The sequence below is a fragment of the Toxotes jaculatrix genome, chromosome 23 (genome assembly GCF_017976425.1).
Source record: "Toxotes jaculatrix isolate fToxJac2 chromosome 23, fToxJac2.pri, whole genome shotgun sequence".
NCBI classification, from domain to species: Eukaryota; Metazoa; Chordata; class Actinopteri; family Toxotidae; genus Toxotes; species Toxotes jaculatrix.
The window spans coordinates 13,890,979-13,910,947 of record NC_054416.1 but is presented as its reverse complement, the minus strand read 5'-3'; the positions used below and the strand labels follow the sequence as shown (position 1 = coordinate 13,910,947).

At 44.3% G+C, this 19,969-nt stretch overlaps 2 protein-coding genes across 3 annotated transcripts; one reads left to right on the top strand and one right to left on the bottom strand.

The window, feature by feature from the left end:
• Positions 1–362: 362 nt before the first annotated feature.
• Positions 363–9,336, top strand: paqr9 (progestin and adipoQ receptor family member 9). Of its 2 annotated transcripts, XM_041030866.1 has the most exons (7): positions 363–465; positions 637–695; positions 1,092–1,290; positions 1,485–1,988; positions 2,130–2,206; positions 2,563–2,694; positions 4,215–9,336. In XM_041030866.1, the coding sequence occupies exon 7, from the start codon at positions 5,024–5,026 to the stop codon at positions 6,182–6,184; it is 1,161 nt and encodes a 386-aa protein (XP_040886800.1). In that variant the 5' UTR covers positions 363–465; positions 637–695; positions 1,092–1,290; positions 1,485–1,988; positions 2,130–2,206; positions 2,563–2,694; positions 4,215–5,023; the 3' UTR covers positions 6,185–9,336. The 2 variants fall into 2 exon arrangements, with proteins under 2 accessions (XP_040886800.1, XP_040886801.1); XM_041030867.1 differs by lacking the exons at positions 1,485–1,988; positions 2,130–2,206 and having other exon boundaries at positions 1,092–1,255.
• Positions 9,337–10,789: 1,453 nt separating this feature from the next.
• On the bottom strand, positions 10,790–18,816 carry aco1 (aconitase 1, soluble). Its single transcript, XM_041030864.1, has 21 exons — positions 18,716–18,816; positions 17,250–17,382; positions 16,972–17,140; positions 16,672–16,809; positions 16,447–16,516; positions 16,160–16,343; positions 15,906–16,045; positions 15,577–15,748; positions 15,347–15,447; positions 15,083–15,199; positions 14,816–14,975; positions 14,580–14,715; positions 14,316–14,400; positions 14,068–14,224; positions 13,851–13,975; positions 13,659–13,763; positions 13,368–13,510; positions 13,100–13,247; positions 12,857–12,979; positions 12,348–12,533; positions 10,790–12,247 (listed from the first exon to the last, which is right to left on the bottom strand). Exons 2-21 carry the CDS (start codon positions 17,356–17,358, stop codon positions 12,131–12,133), a joined length of 2,685 nt encoding a protein of 894 aa, XP_040886798.1. The 5' UTR covers positions 17,359–17,382; positions 18,716–18,816; the 3' UTR covers positions 10,790–12,130.
• Between the last annotated feature and the right edge of the window lie 1,153 nt (positions 18,817–19,969).

Sequence of the window (19,969 nt, the reverse complement as noted above, 5' to 3'; positions counted from 1 at the left end):
GAGTGTATCTTTAAAACTTCTGCGGATATTTTCCCTCCCTCTGTCCTGAAGCTTGTTTCGAGGTTTTTACACTTCGGTCGTTAAAGCTCTGTGAGAACATTCTCAGGATATTTGACATATTAACTCTGGTCCTTCATGTCCTGACCTGCACAGGGGAAAACGATCCTATTGCCTCATCTGGCTCACTTAATGTTTTTGAGATGAATGATTTAGATATGAATGCAGACTCTCACTGTCATGAGCAGATGACAGTATTTACATTTTATGGTCGCCTGTGGTCATGGAGATGTAGAACGTCTAAAGTGCCTTAAGACAACTAACCTGCGATTTCCAGTGAACTAACCAGACTCCTCTGCGTGGCCCTCACAGAGTCCAGCCTGACACCACATCAGAGCGCCAACAAGAGGAGCATCAGACTCTACCGCCAACCCCTACTGGAGGAGCCTAAACTGGACCTGGTCATCAGTGAGTCTGTCTGTGTGTGTGTGTGTGTGAAGTGTATTGTCTGCTGTTGAATGGTGGGAAGGAAGCCAGAGTTTTCCTTCCTTCAACAGACAGCTAGTGTTTTATGACCCCTACTGTGTATATGTGTGTGTGTGTGTGTGTGTGTGTGTGTGTGTGTGTTTTCATTCACAGGTTTCAAGCCTGCTTTCCTGTGTAATGACTTTTGGTTCAGCACTCTTCTAAAACTCCAGGTAATAAATGCAACTCAACTCTCTCACACACACACACACACACTCAGACACACACACACATGTTAATCAGTGAACTTTAGAGGTGTTGGTAGCTGTATTTTGAACTTCGGACAGAGCCAGGCTAGCTGTCTCCCCCTGCTTCCACTCTTTATGCTAAGCTAGGCTAATCTCAGCTCTGCAGTTCACAACAGGAGTTTGGTATCAATCTATTCAGAATCAACCCTTTTCCTCTAAATGTCTAATTTTATTGTGAAAAGCTTTCTCTTACTTTATAATGCAGGATAATCAGTGACGTCCAGCTTTGTATAGGAAAACACTAACTGAGAAAGATGACTAACCTGTGAACCAGAACGTCCACTGATCTGTGACTGAGTTTCTGTCCTGTGTCCCTGACAGTCTTTCAGTGTTCCAGCCTTCTTCTGTGAGATCAGCGAGCTGAGATGTGAGACAAGTCAGGAGGTGATGAACAAAGGCCACAGGGTGGGCGCTGTCTCCCCGCCAGAGATCAACCCCTTCCACTGGCCGCTGCGCATCAACGGAGGGGACAACAGGCTGCCACGGTGAGGAGGCTTTAACTGTTCTGACATTGCTTTAAGTTGAGCTGAGTTAGCTGCTGCTTTCACTGGTTATAATGACAAACATGGCCGGCAGCAGATCAGATCAGCTTCAGAGCTCCTCACGGGGATATACACAGTGTTTGTAAGTGTTACTTTAAGTGTCCATCAGACTCAGGATTCAGAGGTGTGGTTCCATAATACAGAACCGTGCTTCAAACAATGCAGATTCTAGTTTAATTTCCACGTCTTTTTATTTTCCAGTTCAAGCACTGATGTATGTGCAGATCTGTCCTTTCTGTTCAGTGTTCAAAAGTTGAACCTGAAGAGACTAAATACACAGGAAGACTACCATCTACCATCATATAAACTCTGTGACTCATCAGCTGGAAAAGTCCCTGTTTCTTGGGCATGTTCTGACCGTGCTGCGTGTTACCGCGGATCTGCAGCAATCAGTGTGGAATAATTGCTCTCAGCTATGAAAAGTTTTGACTGATCTCTGTTCTCTGTTACGTTTTCATCCTCCACTGCTCTTTCTTTCTTTTTTCTTCATCCCATCATTTCCCCAACGGCTTCATCTCCCACCTTATCTACAAGCCTTTGGCAAACGTTCAGCACCCGCAACCTCCTACTGCAGAGTCACTACACCTGACTCGCAGGGAGACGAAGGGCAGCCGCCCAGCAACACAGAGAGGCCAAAACGAAGGGAAAGAAAACGCTCTGTCTCTAAATGAAAAGAGTGAGTGGAGGAGGAGTTTTTTTTTTATTGCTGGAGGACATAAATATTTAAAGGCAGCAAAAACATGACCAGTCAAGTGACTGGCTTTAACTCAAATCTCCTGCACTTCAAAGAAAGAGCTTTTCATGATTCTGTTCGTAGGTCAAAGTGCTGAGGACAGAACCAGCTCTGAGGACCTTTTTCATGGTTCCTGCAGAGAGACCATCATGAGTCACTGAGTGAGTCACACTGTTGTTTTAAAAAGTCCTTCCAAGGAAATGTTCCCACTTGACCTTGAACGTATACTATAACAGGTATTGTTGGGGATGTTCCGCTCCGTAGAACATCCCAACAATGTTCCACAGAGTGTAAGGTTTCAGTTCGAGTGTGTCCACCAAATGTCAGTATTTCTTTGGGGTCTTTAATGTAAAAACTACCCACCCCTTCATGTCCATTATGTCATTATAGCGAGCTATCAGCGTGGCTCCATGTCCATTAAATCATTAGTGCCTGTCAATCACTAATTAAAAAGGCATGTTGTGGCTCCCTCCCAGTCTGCTGTGCACTGAAGTGCGGTCTGCTTCTTGTTCCTCAGGGGGGGACTTTGGGGAAAAATGGCCATTCCACCACCACCACCACCACCACCGTGCCCTCCACCCCATCCTGCTAAAATTGCCGCTTCAAAGACTTCCTGACATCTGGCCAGTGCTCGAGGGGGAGCGGAAAGGTGGGTGGGCAGGGTTTCTTGCCTTTGGGCCTGGTTGACGGATATACAGGACATGATAAGGAAAGCCACACTTCATTTCCTCTCAAAATAAATTGTCTCAGGTGCTGTTTCTATGTTGGGAAAGCTGGCAATTTGATTTATTACTAGAAAGACAAGTAGGCACTAATATACAGTAGAATACACACTGGCATATAATACACATATATATGTGTGTTACATAGTCCAGCTTGTAATATATATTGTATATCTTTGTGATATATGAAAAGTCCCGTATAAACATTGCTGGTGACTCACTGCTGTAGCATTATGGACACTGTGTGTGTCCGCTAAACAAAGCTGGACAGGATATGGTACTTTGTAAAAGGCTGAGATATTCAAAGGCACAGAGGAAGAGGGGAGTGGGGGGGCGGGGGGGGGGGGGGGGGGGGGGGGGGAGCAGTGGTGGTGCCCTAACAGGATTACTCAACAGGGACACACTGTGCATGTAAAGCAGATGACGGGGGAAACCGTTAGCACGGCACGGCACGGTTAGCCTGGCTACAGTTTCCATCTGTCCTGATTCTGACAGAACGGAACAAATAAAAGAAAACTACAAGGAAGGAAGGGGGAAGAAAACCAGAATAATTAAGGCTTTAGATTAACTCTGTACTCTGCTGGACTGCCTCAAGCTACACAGTGAACTGGAACGAGGCCGGAAACGAAGTGAGTTTGCCTTCAAAATAAAATGCCCCGTTTTTTTTTTTTTTGTCTTTTTTCCCCCAAATTCAAGTTAGCATTCTAATCACAGTATTATAAACATAAATGATGTTTACAGGGTGAGTGTGATAATCCAGAATGCAATTTAAAAGACAAATGTTTGGACTTTACTACACTACTACACTATGTACTGTATAATATAGCCCACAAGTATAAAAGTGTAATACCATGATACAAAAATTAAGCATTAAACAAAAGGAACTATATTCTAAGATGGCGTGTAATGGTTATTACAATCACAGAGGAATAAGTAAAGATCCAATGATATTCAAAAAGAGGAGGATGATTTGAAGAATTTCAGGACAATATCACAGTGCTGAAAAACTGAATTTGTTATTCATTGGTTGCTTTTTTTCCTTATTTTCTGTTAAAATTACATTTACTACATTGTAGCCTACTGATTTACGAATGACTGGTCATGCCAATAACGCAAATTTCTCTGCAAACCAGCAACATGGCCTCTGAGGTGTTGCATCACAACCGATGTGTTTTATTCTGAAACTCAAACCCGGAAACCCGGGCGTTATCGTGCGTGTAACTTGACGCTGGTACCTGTCAAACAGTCTCCCCGTCCTCCTCACTGTACGGCTGAAATGCCGGCTGGCTGCAGGCTCTCAGGGTTCAGCGCTCACGGCCGCGCACTGGCTTCCACTCGCGAAATATATGTTGAAATCCCCGGTTACATAACGCCGAGTTTAAACATGACCTTGCGTTAAACGGACTGAACACCGGCTCACTCTACGGTTTTTTTTCTTTCCCGTCAGTCTCCGGGGGATTTATTCTGCTCTGCGGCGCCCTGCATTGCAACGGAATGGGAGCTGGATGAATTGAAAGTCGGACGTGGATACAGGCTGAAGGACCGGGAACAACAAGACGGACAGAAGCCTGCGGTAGCCTGATATAGCAGCCATGGCCAGCATGACCTACATACCACACAGCTTAATGGACGCATCTCCAGGACATCTCTGCTGGATGGATTCATTGGACACTGACGCGCTGTTCAACCTTGTAACACAGTAACAAGTGACCTTCAGTTTTATTTGCTGCTGCAGAACTATGCATAACAAGACACGTGAATGTGCGTATGACTGAACACAGAGGAATCATCCCTGCAGATCATGTCCTATGCAAAATAAGGGAGCAACAACATGATAAGGATTACGTGCTGGATGTTTTGCTGACCTTTCTGTCACGCTCGGGGGTCAAAGAGGAAACCAAAAGGAAAATTAATCAGGCAGGTGGCCTGAGGCTTCTGGGTACTACAGTCTCCCTGCCATTCTGCCCCTGTATGCTGTTGGAGTATACACCGGCTCTGCTCTGTAGATTAGTCTACAGTTCACGAGGCTGGCAGTGGAGCCGGGATCAAAGGTCCAAAGAAGAGCAGGGCTGAAAGGTCTTTTTGAGCTGAAGCAGCTTGTATGATGCCTTATCCATTCACGAGCAACAGATTGTATGGTAGTGATCACTAAATATGCTGTGATCAGCAATAAATAAACAAGCCAAGCAATAAAAAGAGAGTTTTTTTGGAGGGGGGGGGTGGGGGGTGCTGTCAGCAACACAAACTGTTGCCATCATGCTTCTGAACTGTGGTCAGCCGTTACCTCTGCTGAGGCATACAGATGTGCCACCTCGGGTCATAGAAAACTTCATCCTGACTGGCTACCGCTTCCCAAACTACAGCCTGAGAGATTGCTTACTGTCAGCATTCAGGCCTACAAATGAAACAGGCAACTTCTGGACGCACTTCCTCCCAGTTTTCATTTTTTCATACTACTTTGTGGAGGTGTTTGGTTGGGAAGGTGCACCACCTGGTGACGACCCGTTCTTCTACCCATTGTGGAACTACTTTATTGGGGTGTTCTGTCTGCTAATGGCTAGCAGCATGGCCCACCTGCTCAACTCTATGTCCCTGGTGGTCAGAGAAGTCTGCTTCTTTGTGGATTATGGCACTATCAGCGCCTACACTGTTGGCTCATCATTGGCATACTACTACTACATCCACCCGCGAGCAGGGCTGGTGGAGACGGGAACCCATAATGACTCTCATATGGATTTGAAACATGAACCTGCAGAGGCAGTTACATCATCCTATGCAATCCCAGAATTCAGTGTGTTCTTTGAGACCTTCTACATCCCATGTGCGTGTGTCGTAGCCATCATTTGCGTCTTATCTTGCTGCAATACTCGCCAGAGGTGGAGGCAGCATCGATACGTCATCCGAACCCTTGTCTTCCTCCTCCCGTTCCTCATCTCTTCCACACCAGTCTTCTATCGCCTCCTCACCAGATCGCCTTATTCCAACGCCACCTCCTCCTTTGCTGCCTCCACTTCCATGCCCACCTTCTTCTATCGCCACTGCCTCTGGCTGCTGGTGTCTGCCGTCTTCAACATCAGCAAGTTCCCAGAGCGGCTGGCCCCGGGCCGCTTCGACATCTGGGGGCACAGCCACCAGTGGTTCCACTGCTGCACGTTTTTATCCATCCTGGACGAACTCCACATGATCAAGGCTGAGGTGAGGGCCATCCTGCTTAGCCCGACTCTGCTGCTGCCCTTCGCCACCCTCTCTCGCCTACCTGGGCCTACCATAGCGTCCACCTATGGGGTGATGCTCCTCCTGCAGACCACCATCATCTCCATCATCGTGTGGTTCTCCTGGCGTGCCAACTGCATCTACGGACCTCAGAGAGACCAGCTAGCAAAGGAGCACATCAAGAAACACCTGAAATGTCACTGATCAAACAGACTTTTTTTTTTTTTTTTTTTTTGGTCAATCATGTCAACTGTGAAGGAAGATTTGCACATGCATACAGAGCCATGCCACAAAGAGAAGCTCACCAGTGGAACAATATTTCCCATCCGATTTCAAGTCCCTCATATGTTCCATCTCCTTTTGGGAGCATTTTTCAAGCTTTCACGAGGGGAAATCGGGGACAACGGGAGATGAAAGGATTATATTCTGAGCTCACCACAGGGTGGCTGTCTGGTTGAGTGGATATTGGAAGACCTTGCCAGCTCTTTCCCCTGAGCTGTTCCAGCATGCTCCAACAGGATGTCTGAGCAGTGGGGATAATAACTACCTCTAGGGGCTGTATACTTGAGGACAGAGGAAAGGTGTTGGTACCCAGGAGAACACATGTTCCGTAAAACATTTGAGTAATGTGGCTTAAAAAAGTCAGCGCGGCCATTTACAGAAGTTGTTGATGAGTTGCCTGCTGTCATGTTCCTCCTCCTGTTGCACTTCCCCTTCCTCTGACCTCAAGCGGTATCTTTTGAAAAATTCTCTGCTCGGGCTTCAGCTGAACCCATTGTTTCACGCTGAGTTAATCCTTTTTGTCTGACCTTTGTTAACCATACCTCGACTTTGGCTCTTCCTCTAACTTACACAAACGCTCACGCAATCTCATTTCCTCTCTCTTTCCAAGTGACTCTTGCAGCAGGAAGTGTGGTGGGACTTGCAGACGTAACAGAAATAGCTGAGAGCTCGTATCAGTCTTACAGTAAAGCACTTTTGGGGGCCCCAATCGAATTTGCCCTGTCATTAAGAAGCCATGCTCTCTTTCTATCCATGAGGGACACGTAACATTTCTTAAGCATATAATCATGGCGTGTTCTGTTGGACTACTTTGGTTATTTCAGTGTGAAATGTATTCATGGTGCAGTCAATACATCTGTTTTTTGTATGTTTTTTTTTATTATACTGATAAGCAGTTCCTCATACATCATGTTCACATTGCTTAAAGTGCTCTAGTTTAGGTGAAACATGATATATTGATGTAAATGTTTTCTAATCAGTATGAAAAACATACTGGGTTTTTATCAGCACACAGGAGTGGTACCCACTCTGTACAGGCATTTTTTCTTCTTCTTTTTTTTTTTTTTTTTTGCTAAACAGCTCATGTTCGTAAAAATCTATCATTCAAAAAGAAAAAAAACAGATCCGAGCAGTGGTTCCTGTTTGCAGGTCTGCATTGTGAACATAGATGAAATGAGGACAATGTCCACGAAGGTCGGTCTTTCACGTCATGTGATATACAGCAATCTCTCAGAGCAAAAGCCATACCTTAGAAAAGTGAGAGTTGAAATAAAGGCAATATTGTGTTTATAGTATATCACCAGGAACCTCTGGATAGTTTTGCACTTGACAGATAGATCAGGTTACTAGTTCACATAGCAGTTTGTTCCTAATGTATATTATCATTACATTCAAAGAGCTAAGTGCTCGGGTGTGTGACTGAAATACAATGGTAATATATGAGAGGCACAAACTGGGGGCTATAGTTCATCATGTAAATTCAATGGTAACCTTGACAGAGAAGCTAACCTTGCATGAAGCAAGGTTAACCTTATTGCTAGCCATTGTTTCTGTGCTGTAGGATCCCATGAGTGTTAGCACCCGTGTTAGCTACCAACCCCTTTGTTGAAATACCCGTGTAGTCGTCTGCTTCCCATCCTTTTTGCTAGAATTCTCGCTGCCTGACCCGAACTCTTCGGGCCCTGTTTCACTGCGTAAAGCTTACGACTCAGGGGCCAGGTTCAGGTTTGGTTGTCACAAATTCAATTTATTAACAAATTCTCTTTTAAAGGCTTTTCTTCTCTCACTGTACCATCTGTCTGCATCCATGTTTGTCACAATGTTCAGAGAGAGAAGGGGGAAAGAGAGTGAGCGTAGCAAATTTGTTACGTTAGCCTGATAAGCTAACGGTCCTGGTCGAAAAGAAAACAGGTACATTGAGTGGGCATTACATGGTCCACAGCCTTCATAGATTCATGTAGTTGGACGAAACAGTTCTCAGTGTCTCCTGTGTTCATTTAAAACAAAAACAAAAAAAAAAGTGGTGGGACCAACCGTGATTCTAGACCCCCATCTGCTGAAGTGTGCACAGTTAGTCCTGCTGCGTTCCCGAACCTGAGGAAACAGGATTTCAGTTGAGATTTATCAAATAAATAAGTCCTCAGTTCTGAATGAATTTGCACACTGAAAATTGACCGTGACTGTCAGAGCTCAGATGAGAATCGAATAGGAGAATGTGTGTTTCGTTTGTGTGTTATCATGTTATTCTGTCACGTCCTCTGCAATTTTGTCATCATGCTTTCTTTCTTAGAGGGAGTTTTATCTTAAATGGCAAGGTCTTACTCGTGTGTCACATTTACTCATGTCTGTCACTGTCTAATCTCAGAAATTTTACGACCACCACTGTATGAGTTCTGCTCATATCTGCACATTTTACTTGTGTTTCTATGCGTTCGCTTGCACAAGACGGAGTGAGTCGAGACAGAAGCTGAGTTGTTTGTGATGTACGACACTGGAATGAGTAGGACCATACTGAGTGGTTGTTCTAATCATGCTGTTATAGTGCACTTTAAAGCTTCTTTAAACTCCTCAAAATGTTCCTTTAAGGGTCAGTCCTGCAGTACTGTATTATTTCAGGTTTAAGGCAGAGCTTTCTGAAGAATTGTCTGAGAGATTCATCAGATGATGATGCGTCCAGTGTTAAAGCGATGTTTCTACCTCAGTACAGTATTCGTGTCACTCGGTCAGTGAGAAGAACCATCGTTGAAACAGATTTCGTCCCCTCGCTCTCTCCAGACTGCGGCTGCCGGACTTGAATCTACCATTTGTTAAAAGCAGTGTTCAGTATGTGAATGTTAGACTTACAGACTACTGTATTTTACCTAGTGAAGTCCTCAGGGGTGACTGAAGAACGACACTAATACATTATTCACACAGGCACTTAAATTATGAATTACTAGAAGTGGCAGTAAATGATAGTACTCGGTGTCTGTTAATGCTGAGATGGTGAAACCCCTCCACTATTATGTTAATTGATGTATCAAATAGCACTAATAATATGGATGATTTGAGTTTTCTTGAATAAATTATACAGAGAACTGTTTGTGGCTCTGAACTCATTTTACTGTGTAGAAGTTTGTTATGGGTTGAGTCTTGTTGAGATGTGGCAATTTGATTTTTGTCTATTTAGCCAAGCTAGCAGCACAGCTGGAAAAGTTTTGTTTTGAATGATGCATTCGTTTTTATATCCAACAATTTGATACACAGTCAGAAAATACTGATGACTTTTACATACATGAAGTTATAAAAACAACAGCAACATACAATAACATGCAAAATGTTATTTTTGTTATTAAATAGCAAGTCCTTAGCTAAATGTTAGCATGTTAGCAGCCAAATATTCTGTGACAGTTTAAATGTAATATGCCACAAATCAGTATGTGGACATACAAAACAAAACTATGATTTTTTTTAATGCTAGTATGCTAACATGCCAATGACAACAGTGGCCATGCTAACCTGCTAACATTAGCAAGGTTTCTAGTGTGTAACCTCTCAGAGCTGCTAGCACGGCTGCAGGCTTTCTGCAGGGTGAATTGAAGTCACTGCTTTTCAGAGGTTTGAATAATTTAAATGTTTTCAAATGAGCTTCAGTCCAGGTGCTGATTTGCAAGTCCAGGCCCTCACTCAGCTTTTAGTGCCCACGTATTTCTGTGTGACTATGTGCACATGCTGTAGGTGTACTGGACCTTGGCCGGGTCGTGTGTGTGTGTGTGTGTGTCTGTGTGTGCAACACGTGCAGCTGGCTTTTTATGTCAAACTCCACTCCTCCCCCACACACCAGCTTTTTTTTCCCCTCTGTCTCTTTTTACTCTGACGTCCCAAGTCCTGGACAAACGGCTGGTGAAACATGAAGCTCAGAGAAGATCCACCTCAAATCAATGGGGCCTCAAATAGACCGCTCACCTCTCAGAGAGCAGAGGCTGCTGGAAATCTTTCCATATTGAAGACTTTAATGATAAGTAAATACTGAAAGTAGTCCAGGTACACAAACAAAGATTAACTCCAGTAACTGCATTCAGAATAATTAAGAATTAACAAGAATGAGTAGGTATGAGGACTGAGGTTTCCCCATTACTGAGCCTATGGCTTCATGAATCTTGTTCACAGCTCCCTCTAGTGGCTAAAATGAGCAGATGGAATAGATGCATAATACAAGAAGGAAGGTATATGGGAGACAAAAAAGTTGTCCTTTTTTTTTAGAGAAATAGCACAATAAATAGAGTGGCTAAAAATAATTAACTTTCTTCTTCTCAGGTTTGACAGAAATCCAGGATCAGTGAGTGCAGCCTACCATCAGCCAGCAGACTATTTATGGAATTAAAGGGCTTTTAGGGACTATTTTAAGGCTCCTGCTCCCCAGTGTATTAAAAAGAAAAAGGGAGAAAAAGAAAAGAAAAAAAGAAAAACATTCCAGTGTAGCCTTGTAATTGTGTAAGCGTTTGAAGTTTAGGGACCAAGAGACTCCAGACGAAGCTTCAAGCTGACTGCTATAAAAAAAAATTTAAAAAAAATCACATTTTATTCTATTTATTTCTTAATGCATTCAGATTTTAAAAAGAGCACGGAACAGTTCAACAAAGACACGGTTTATCAGTCTTCATAATCAAAACGATCAGTGTTTTTAGGATAAACACAAACATCTTTGAACCGAGATGATCGGACACAAAAAGTTATTAAGGCAGTTTAACAGTAGGTTAACACACCGACGAAAGCAGGTTTACAGTGACGTTTGGAATGTCTGAAGAACAAACAGCTTGTTTTTATTCAGTAAATCAAAGACAAAAAAAAAATTGGGACTGGGAATAAAACTGAAAAACCTGAGGCCATCACAGAGGTGGGGTGAACCCACACTACAGTATCTTTAGCTGGAAGAGAACCCCCAATGATAAAGTACTCTCTCTTGATTGATTTACGATTTATGAACATCCATCACCACCAATAAGCTCTAACAGCAACATAACCATTGACTAAACTACACCCTGTACTCCACTCAGTAGCTTTTCTAGACCTTCTAATTGCATCACATGGTCTCGTCCATGTTGGCTGAGAAGCTGAGACGCATATAAAGTTTATTCTTCTCATTATGGTCAACAATGAACTTTAAATCTCAACATGATCCTTGTTCCTAAAGACTAAAGAATAATTCTGGTTTATTACAACGTGGCTCTTGTTTTCTGATGAGAGTACTTTCTCTGTTTCTTAGCACACGCAGCTGGAGCGCTAACGAATGTGTTGAGTACGTCTCCTTCATCAGAAAACATCTGCAACACCTTATCAGTGGTAACACTGAGGAACAAGTCCTGAAACCGAGCTCCACATCTTCGAAGTTAAATCTTATCAGAACTGTTTAAAATACTAAATACGAGCCAAGTTGTAATAAACTGGAATGATATGCAAATCTGCTGCCGTCTCTGAAACTGTACACACACGATGACAAACGTAAACCAGGAAATGTCGACTCACACACACACACACACACAGAGCAGGTTGGAATGAGAGATTCTTACGAGAATGAAATACTGCAGGACATCTGGCTGACGTGAAACTTTTCATATCTTCACTCAGTATTCACATCTCCTGTATATTCACCAGCTTCTGCTGTGTAGTCGTAGTAGCATTCTCAAAAATGAGAATACTGTCATGTATCGTGTAGACTTGTTTGGCTCTCTCTGATTGGCTCTTGGCACCAAACATGGAAAATGATTGGACGGTATTTTCTTCTGTCATCTATTAACATTGCATTTCTAACCAATGTCAGACAGTAGCTGAGAATTCGAAAAATTCAACATGTTTCTCTCTCTCTCTCTTTGTGCTCTACTTGTCATGTTAGTTTTCAGACATCTTGCGGATCATGTAGTTGAGGATTCCTCCGTGGTGGAAATACGCCAGCTCCACGTCAGTGTCGAATCTCATCCGCACTTGGAATGTTTTCCCTGTGTCCAGCTGCCGGGGGGAGCGAAAAGAGACATCATCAAGTACCACATTACAGGAAGAAACAGAAATACGTCCCCAACCTCCTCCTCCTCCTCCGTCCTCAACAAACCTTAACGTCCACGATCATCCTGGGTGTGAGCTGCTCGGGGATGATGACGGTGTAGCGCTCTTTGCCCGTCAGCCCCAGACTGTCGGCCGTGTCTCCCGGCAGATACTCCAGAGGAATCACTCCCATCCCAACCAGGTTACTGCGGTGGATCCGTTCATAGCTCTCGGCCAGAACTGCCTTAATCCCCTTTTAAAAACCAAAACAAAGCTTTCTTCAGCCAGATCTCACAGAGGAAACTGATCACATGACCAAAGTTTTTTACTTTAGTCATCTGGAGAAACAACGTGGTCCTATTCTATAGGTCCTTTATTTATAAAGGACTGTTGTTGGTTTGTTTGACTTTTTGTTGCTCATTTAAGTCTTCTGCACTTTTGCTGTTTTTTTTGTCCAAAAAAACAAAACAAATCTTTCTGAATTAGTTCAATACACTTCAGCTTTAACACAGTTATGGAATATTAATGTCTGAATTTTCTTTCATGGGTAGGAAACTGAGGGAGAGTGATCCTCACCAGCAGGAAAGGTCCTTTAGCTGCCCAGTCCCTGGAGCTGCCCGAGCCGTACTCCTTCCCTGCCAGAACCAGCAGAGGGACGCCGGACTGCTGGTACCTCTCCGCAGCATCAAACACATCCATCTGGACAAGACAGGTGAAATATGCAGGACAAATCACACTGTGTTAATGGGCCTTTACAAAACCCCATATGTTTGAGTTTCCCTTCACGTGACTAAGACAAGAACAGCGCTTCGTGCTGACCGTTTCTCCGGTCGGCAGGTGAACGGTCTGCGGCGCCTGCTTGTTGAGGAACTTGTTGAAGAGGCGGATGTTTGCGAACGTCCCTCTGGCCATCACGGCGTCGTTGCCTCGTCGAGAGCCGTACGAGTTGTAGTCTCGAGGGGACAAACTGTCAGAACGCAAACAGATGTGATAAAAGCTTAATTCCACTTGGACTTATATAACGTCCACAGCGACTCACACAAACAGTGCTGCTGCTGCTGCAGTCCAAAGCAGTGAGGTCACTCACCCTCTGTTGGTCAGGTAGCGTGCTGCGGAGCTGTTCCTGGCGATGTTCCCCGCAGGAGAAATGTGGTCCGTGGTGACCGAGTCTCCCAGGTTCAGCAGCACGTAGGCATCAGTTATGGATTTAGGAGGCTGCAGCTCCATGGTCTGAATCAAGAAAAGGTGATAGAAGCCAGAGCCATGACCACACAATAATAATGATAATGATACCATTTGACCATAAGCTAAAATGTGGACAACTCCGAATGCAAAAGTAGCGTAACTCTGGGAGGATGTAGTGATTTGTATTATTTACCAAGCCGTCGAAGAAGGGTGGTGACTTGATGTAAGTGGATTTGGGATCCCAGGTATACAGCTTGTCAGAGGGAGCAACCAGGGAGTTCCAGCGTTGATTCACATTCTGTAACAGCACAACACAGCATGATGTCAAGCCTGTCTGTACCACAAAGCATAAATATAGGTCCCATAAGATTTAAGGTAACACTACCTCAATCTTTTCATAGACTTCTTTGAACATGGATGGAATGACAAACTTTCTCTCCACAGCCTGGATCTCCTCTCGTGTGGGCCAGATGTCCCTCAGGAAGACCTCTTTGCCTTCAGGTGTAATGGCTACAGAGGACAAGAGGACAACATTCTTAACAGACTTTGAAAACAAAAGCTTTCCCTCGTGTGTCAAGCTCGGAATCAATCTCCAAACTCACCAATGGGCTCCTTCTCAAAGTCTATCCTCACGGTGCCTGCTATAGCGTAAGCGATGACCAGCGGAGGAGAGGCCAGGTAGTTTGCTCTGGTGTTGGGGTGGACTCGCCCTTCAAAGTTTCGGTTTCCCGACAGGACGCCTGCAGCAACCAGATCTCCCTGAAACACAAATAAAAGCGTGACAGGAAGACTTAAAGAGCTGAAGAGACTCGAAGAGGTGAACCGATGTGGAAATGTAAACCACCGGTACCTTCGTTATGGCGTCCACCACTGGCTCTGGGAGCGGCCCGCTGTTGCCTATACACGTCATGCAACCGTAGCCAACAACCTCGAAGCTATCAGGACAGAACAAAATGAATGTTCACATTTTAGAAGATGTAGCCTCATATTAACATCAACATAAAAGTGTCAGCGCTCTCTGGTGGACAAACCATGTTTCTACAGAGACACAGTTCCTATATTTCTTCACCACCTGTCTTTGTATCACCAACTATAGAATAAAAAGACAGCCTACCCCAGCTGTGAGAGGTAGTCCATAACACCGCTCTCCTTCAGGTAGTAGGTGACCACTCCACTGCCCGGGGACAGGCTGGTCTTTATGTACGGCTTCACGCTCAAGCCGCACTGGATCGCCTTTTTAGCAAGGAGTCCTGAAACAACAGCACCGGGGTTCAGTCACTCAAATCAAATCACCGTCAAGAGGAGAGGCGACAGTTAAAGGAATCCATCCTCAGGGAGATGTATACACACCGGCTCCGAGCATGACAGATGGGTTGCTGGTGTTGGTGCAGCTGGTGATAGCAGCGATAACCACTGAGCCGTGGCTCAGAGTGTACTCTTTCTCATTGAACTGGAAGGGGACCGCGGTGCTGTGACGCTCGGGGGGCACTTGGAAACCCTTGAAGCCTTGCTAAACATGTCACAAAACCAAAAAGTCGATCAGTTGTGATAATCTGCTGAGTTAAAATACAAGTGACAGCTGTTGACCTCTTTATTGCCACCCGTACTGGTGCCTACCTTTGCTCCCAGGCAGGTTTCAAAGTCTTTCTTCATGTCAGAAACAGGAATTCTGTCCTGGGGTCTTTTGGGACCACTGCAGCACGGAACCACTGTACTCAGATCCAACTCCACAACCTGAGAGAGAGAGACAGGCAGACCATTATGTACTAGCCGTGGTGATTGTGATGTCTTTGCCCCACTATTTTTGTGTTTGGTATCATGGTCACAATTTGCTGTGCTAAACAATCTCAGCCCAGACTTCAAAATGATGTTGAGACTGACCTGAGTAAAGTCTGGATCCTGAGAGACATCGTTGTAGTCTCTGAACATGGCCACTGCCTTCAGGTACTTTGTGATGTAGGCCAGCTTTTCTGCCTCTCGCCCTGAATCAACACCAGGGAGACAAAATGAAGAAAATAATCAGCTGTGATGAACCAATGATTTCATTCATTCATTCATTCACAGCCCCAAAAAGAACCACACAGAGGAGGAATAGTCAGACGGACACTCACCTGTCTGCTCCAGGTACTGGATGCTGACATCATCCACAGGAAAGAAAGCCGCCGTGGCTCCATACTCTGGACACATGTTGGCGATGGTGGCTCTGTCAGCGATGGACAGCTGAGCCACACCCGGGCCGAAAAACTCCACAAATTTCCCCACTACGCCCACCTGACGGAGGTGCTGAGAGGACAAGGGGTGAGGAGATATATATATATATATATATATATATATATATATATATATATATATATATATATATATATATATATATATATATATATATATATATATGACGCCAACGTGTTGTAAAAGCTGCATGAAAAGTGACTGTAATTACCTTTGTAACAGTGAGGACAATGTCAGTGGAGGTGATGAGTTTGTCTGGGGTCCCGTGCAGCTTGTATCCCACCACCTCGGGAAGTACCATGCTTATCGGCTGACCCAGCATCACAGCCTCTGCTTCAATCCCCCCAACGCCTGAAGGTTCGACAACAAATCTTACACAAAAGAAGCTCATGACAACAGTTCGGTGCAAATGAACAGAGAGTGTTGAACGCGTGCCTCGGCTACAGTCAACACTTATTGTCTTACCCCAGCCGAGGACACCCAGGCCATCGATCATGGTGGTGTGGGAGTCTGTGCCCACCAGGCTGTCGGGGTAGAAGTACCCATCGTAGCTAAACACCACTCGGGCCAGGTACTCCAGGTTGACTTGGTGAACAATCCCTGAACCAGGAGGAATGATTCGCATGTTCCTAAAAGCTTTAGACCCCCACTGGGAAGAATAGAGAACATGTTTAGGAGCTAAAAGAAAACCCACCAGAATTGAAACCTATTAGACGTGAAAATTTTATAAAGAGTTTGTTCATTGTTCTTACTTTTAAGAACTGAAATCTTTCTCTGTTGCGGTCAAACTCCAAATCCTGGTTTTTCTGAAGGCTGTCAGACCTTAAGGAAAAAAGACAGAAGGTATATTGCATCAGACACTGGTTGAAGTCTCAGCGAAGTGAGATGATGATCATGTTCAATCCACCTGCAGAATAACACATTATCTATGAACTGATGGGGCCATTGTGGAGGGAGTCTGATGAACCCTGTCTTACTTCCTGTTAAAGTCCACTTGGATGGAATGGTCGATGACGAGGTCGGCGGGGCAAACCGGATTAATCTTCTCCGGGTCACCGCCGAGAGTCTTCACCGCATCACGCATGGCAGCAAAGTCCACCACGGCAGGAACACCACTGCAACGAGAGTTTGGAAACGCAGCGCGTCCGAGTGAGTCCTGTCTCTATTTTCAGCATTTAGGTGCAACTAAGAACTAAGGAGATATGTAGGTTCAAAAAAATATTTGTAAAGAGTTTTGCCAGCTGTTAAAAACTTGCAAAGGAACAGTGGAGACATACGTGAAGTCCTGGAGGATGACGCGGGCCGGTCTGAACGGTACCTCCACCGTCTGAGTCTGGGTCTGCTTCCAGTTGAGGATATTTTCCACATCCGAGCGCTTCACCAGAAACTCATCACAGTTCCGGACAGCGGACTCCAGGAGGACCCGGATGGAGAACGGCAGACGGTCTGAGGAACAGATGGACAGTGAACCATCTCTGGAATATGTGCTCCTAAAACTATACAATTACACTGCCAAAAGGTTTTATATCTCCATTCAGTACGGGTTAGTTATTACCATATCTGCTGTCTCCAAGTTTGGGAAGATTGTAAAACTTCTGCTCTGGGTCCTTGGGGTCCAGAGGCTCAACTAAATGTTGAAAAGGATTATTCACAGTCACAGGCATCCTCCTCTCTGTCGTGGTACGAATCTAAAAGGGGAAATATAAGCAATATACGCCTTATTTCAACACTGTATAATAAATTCACATCATGCTTCACATCATTTCTGCAGATGTGTGTCAGCTGCTGTTCCACCACATCCCAAAGGTGTTTTACTGGATTTCGGATCCGGTGCCTGGGGAGACTTGAAGTACACTGAACTCATTGTCATGTTTGCGAAAGCAGTCTGAGGCGACTTTTGCCTTGTGACATGGAGCATTACCATGCTGGTAGTAGCCATTAGAAGATGAGCTTCCTAAGGGTTAATTACAAGCTCCGGGCTACGATCCTTCATGTGCAGGGTGGAAATGGATTAGCCTTTAACAGTGGAGTCCATGCAGGATGTTGGAGCCGAGGGTCACTGAACCTTTGGCCCACGTTTTACAAACCTTACATAACTAAATCTCTTTAGCAATCTGATGAAACTTTAAATGGAGCAATGTGCAGTGGTGTGAGTAACAAGGTGACTTATTAAAAAAAACACACACACACACACACACACAAATTGAACATAAATTCTGACAATCTTGTTCTACAACAGTTGATTTCCTTGAGACACGTGTTATCTGTGTGAAAGGTGAGCTGATAAAAGGACCTTCTCTTGACTGGGCCCACACATCCTGAATATCCACATACTTTCCTGGCCGGTTGAAATACAGGCTAATGTTGCTCTGCTGCAAAGTGCAAAGTCACATTATGATACTGGCATTACTGTGATGTAATATGGCCAAAGCAAACAGCACCTGTGCTTTCCTTTGAGAACATGTGATTAATCAATGAAACATAATGTCATAATAACACTGTATTTGTAAATGTATTAATAATGCATAGTTCTGGATATAAAATCTGAATGTTTTCTGGGTGCTGACCTAAATATGTCCATGGTATTAAATATCTAAAGGCGTAAATATAGGCGTTATATATGTTGTTTTATCCAAAATCTGCTGAGAAGCTAAGGAAGTTTATCCCGTCCTTTACGATTCCTTCGTGGTTCCCTGTTCCCAGTTTCTCCTCCTTTGGCCTCCCTAACAGTTAGCATTAGCAACTTGGTCAAACTTCAACATCTAAAAATGCGCAGGTTTTTGTATGAAAACACAGCAAAGGAAGAAAGACACAGTCTTAAAAATATTGTTATTACTATATTACAAATGACTGACTTTTCCCATGCAGTACTAGCATGACTTGGTATTAAGGCATGAAGCTTTTGAATGCGACAGCCAAAGTTAGCTAGCTTACGACTCCACTCATCAGCCTGTTAGCTGAATAGTGCATAACGCTGCTGGATGACAGTTCAATTAAATGCCGTCGGATTTAATAACTTACTTGTGTGAGCAGCACCGGACACACAGCAGCGATCAACCCTGCGTTACAATCACTACTGCTGCTTCTTCTTCTTCTTCTTCTTCTCCTCCTACTCCTCGAGTTTCTTTTTCTTCTTCTCCCTTTTTCTTCTAAAAAAAGTAGCGGTTGGGAAAACTAGCATACAGGTGCATTACTGCCACCTACTGGATTGGAGTGTACAACAGCAGAGGAAAAAACAAGGGGGGAAAAAAATACAAAAAACAGCATTCACTTCCTTTCCTTTTCTTGGTGTACACCACCCACGCACTCACCCACTCCCTGTTGAGAACATGTCGAAGGATGGTCAGATAGTTATTTCTGTTTACTTGAAAACGTTTGCAAAACACAGATTTGCAATGTAGCGTGCTGTTCATTAAAACTACCACTAGGTGGTGCTGCTACAGCAGCGTTCCAGCTGCTGTCAGCTCCAGTACCAGCTCCAGACGGTTAATCTGTAGCTGCAGAGATCACCAACCAACAAAGATGTAAACACAGCTCTGTAGGTGTGAAGAGTAAATTCGGACATTCGTTGAGAATGTGGATGAGCTTGAAAACCGCTGTTGCTGTTGTTGTAAAATTAGGTGCCATTTACTTTTATGTTACTCCTGCACTGCAGTCTGTATGTCCACCTCATACATCAGGCTCTAGATTAATATCTACATACTGGCCACTGTGAATGAATGGCATCACATATTGTATTTCAACATTACAGCTAATAACATGGGGTTAAAATGATGTAACTTGGACTGAGACTGTGTCTCAGACAGCCTGTAGTCGATCGGACTGCACATAAAGTGAATACTTTATGCAGCATTCATTGGAAAATCAATAAAAACATTTATAGCTCAATAATCACTGCACGTAAAAGCTTGTGTGTGTGTGTGTGTGTGTGTGGTTGAAGCACAGGAAAGAAACCAGGTGTCCTCTGTGTCAATGTCAAAGCCATTCCAGGCAGGACGGTGACAGGACGATTGACAGCTCAGTGTGTTCTCATGACGGAGAGACATTTTTCCATTCAGCCAGGCTGCCTCCACCTCCAAGGCACTGTACAGACACACACAGAAACACACACACACACACACACACACACACACACACACACACACACACACACACACACACACACACACACACACTGGCCATGACTTCATAAGAGACTGGGCTCTGACAGCAGGTTGTGATTGGCTGACTGAAGACTGAAGGTGTGGTTTAAGGAATATGAATGATTTCAGACCA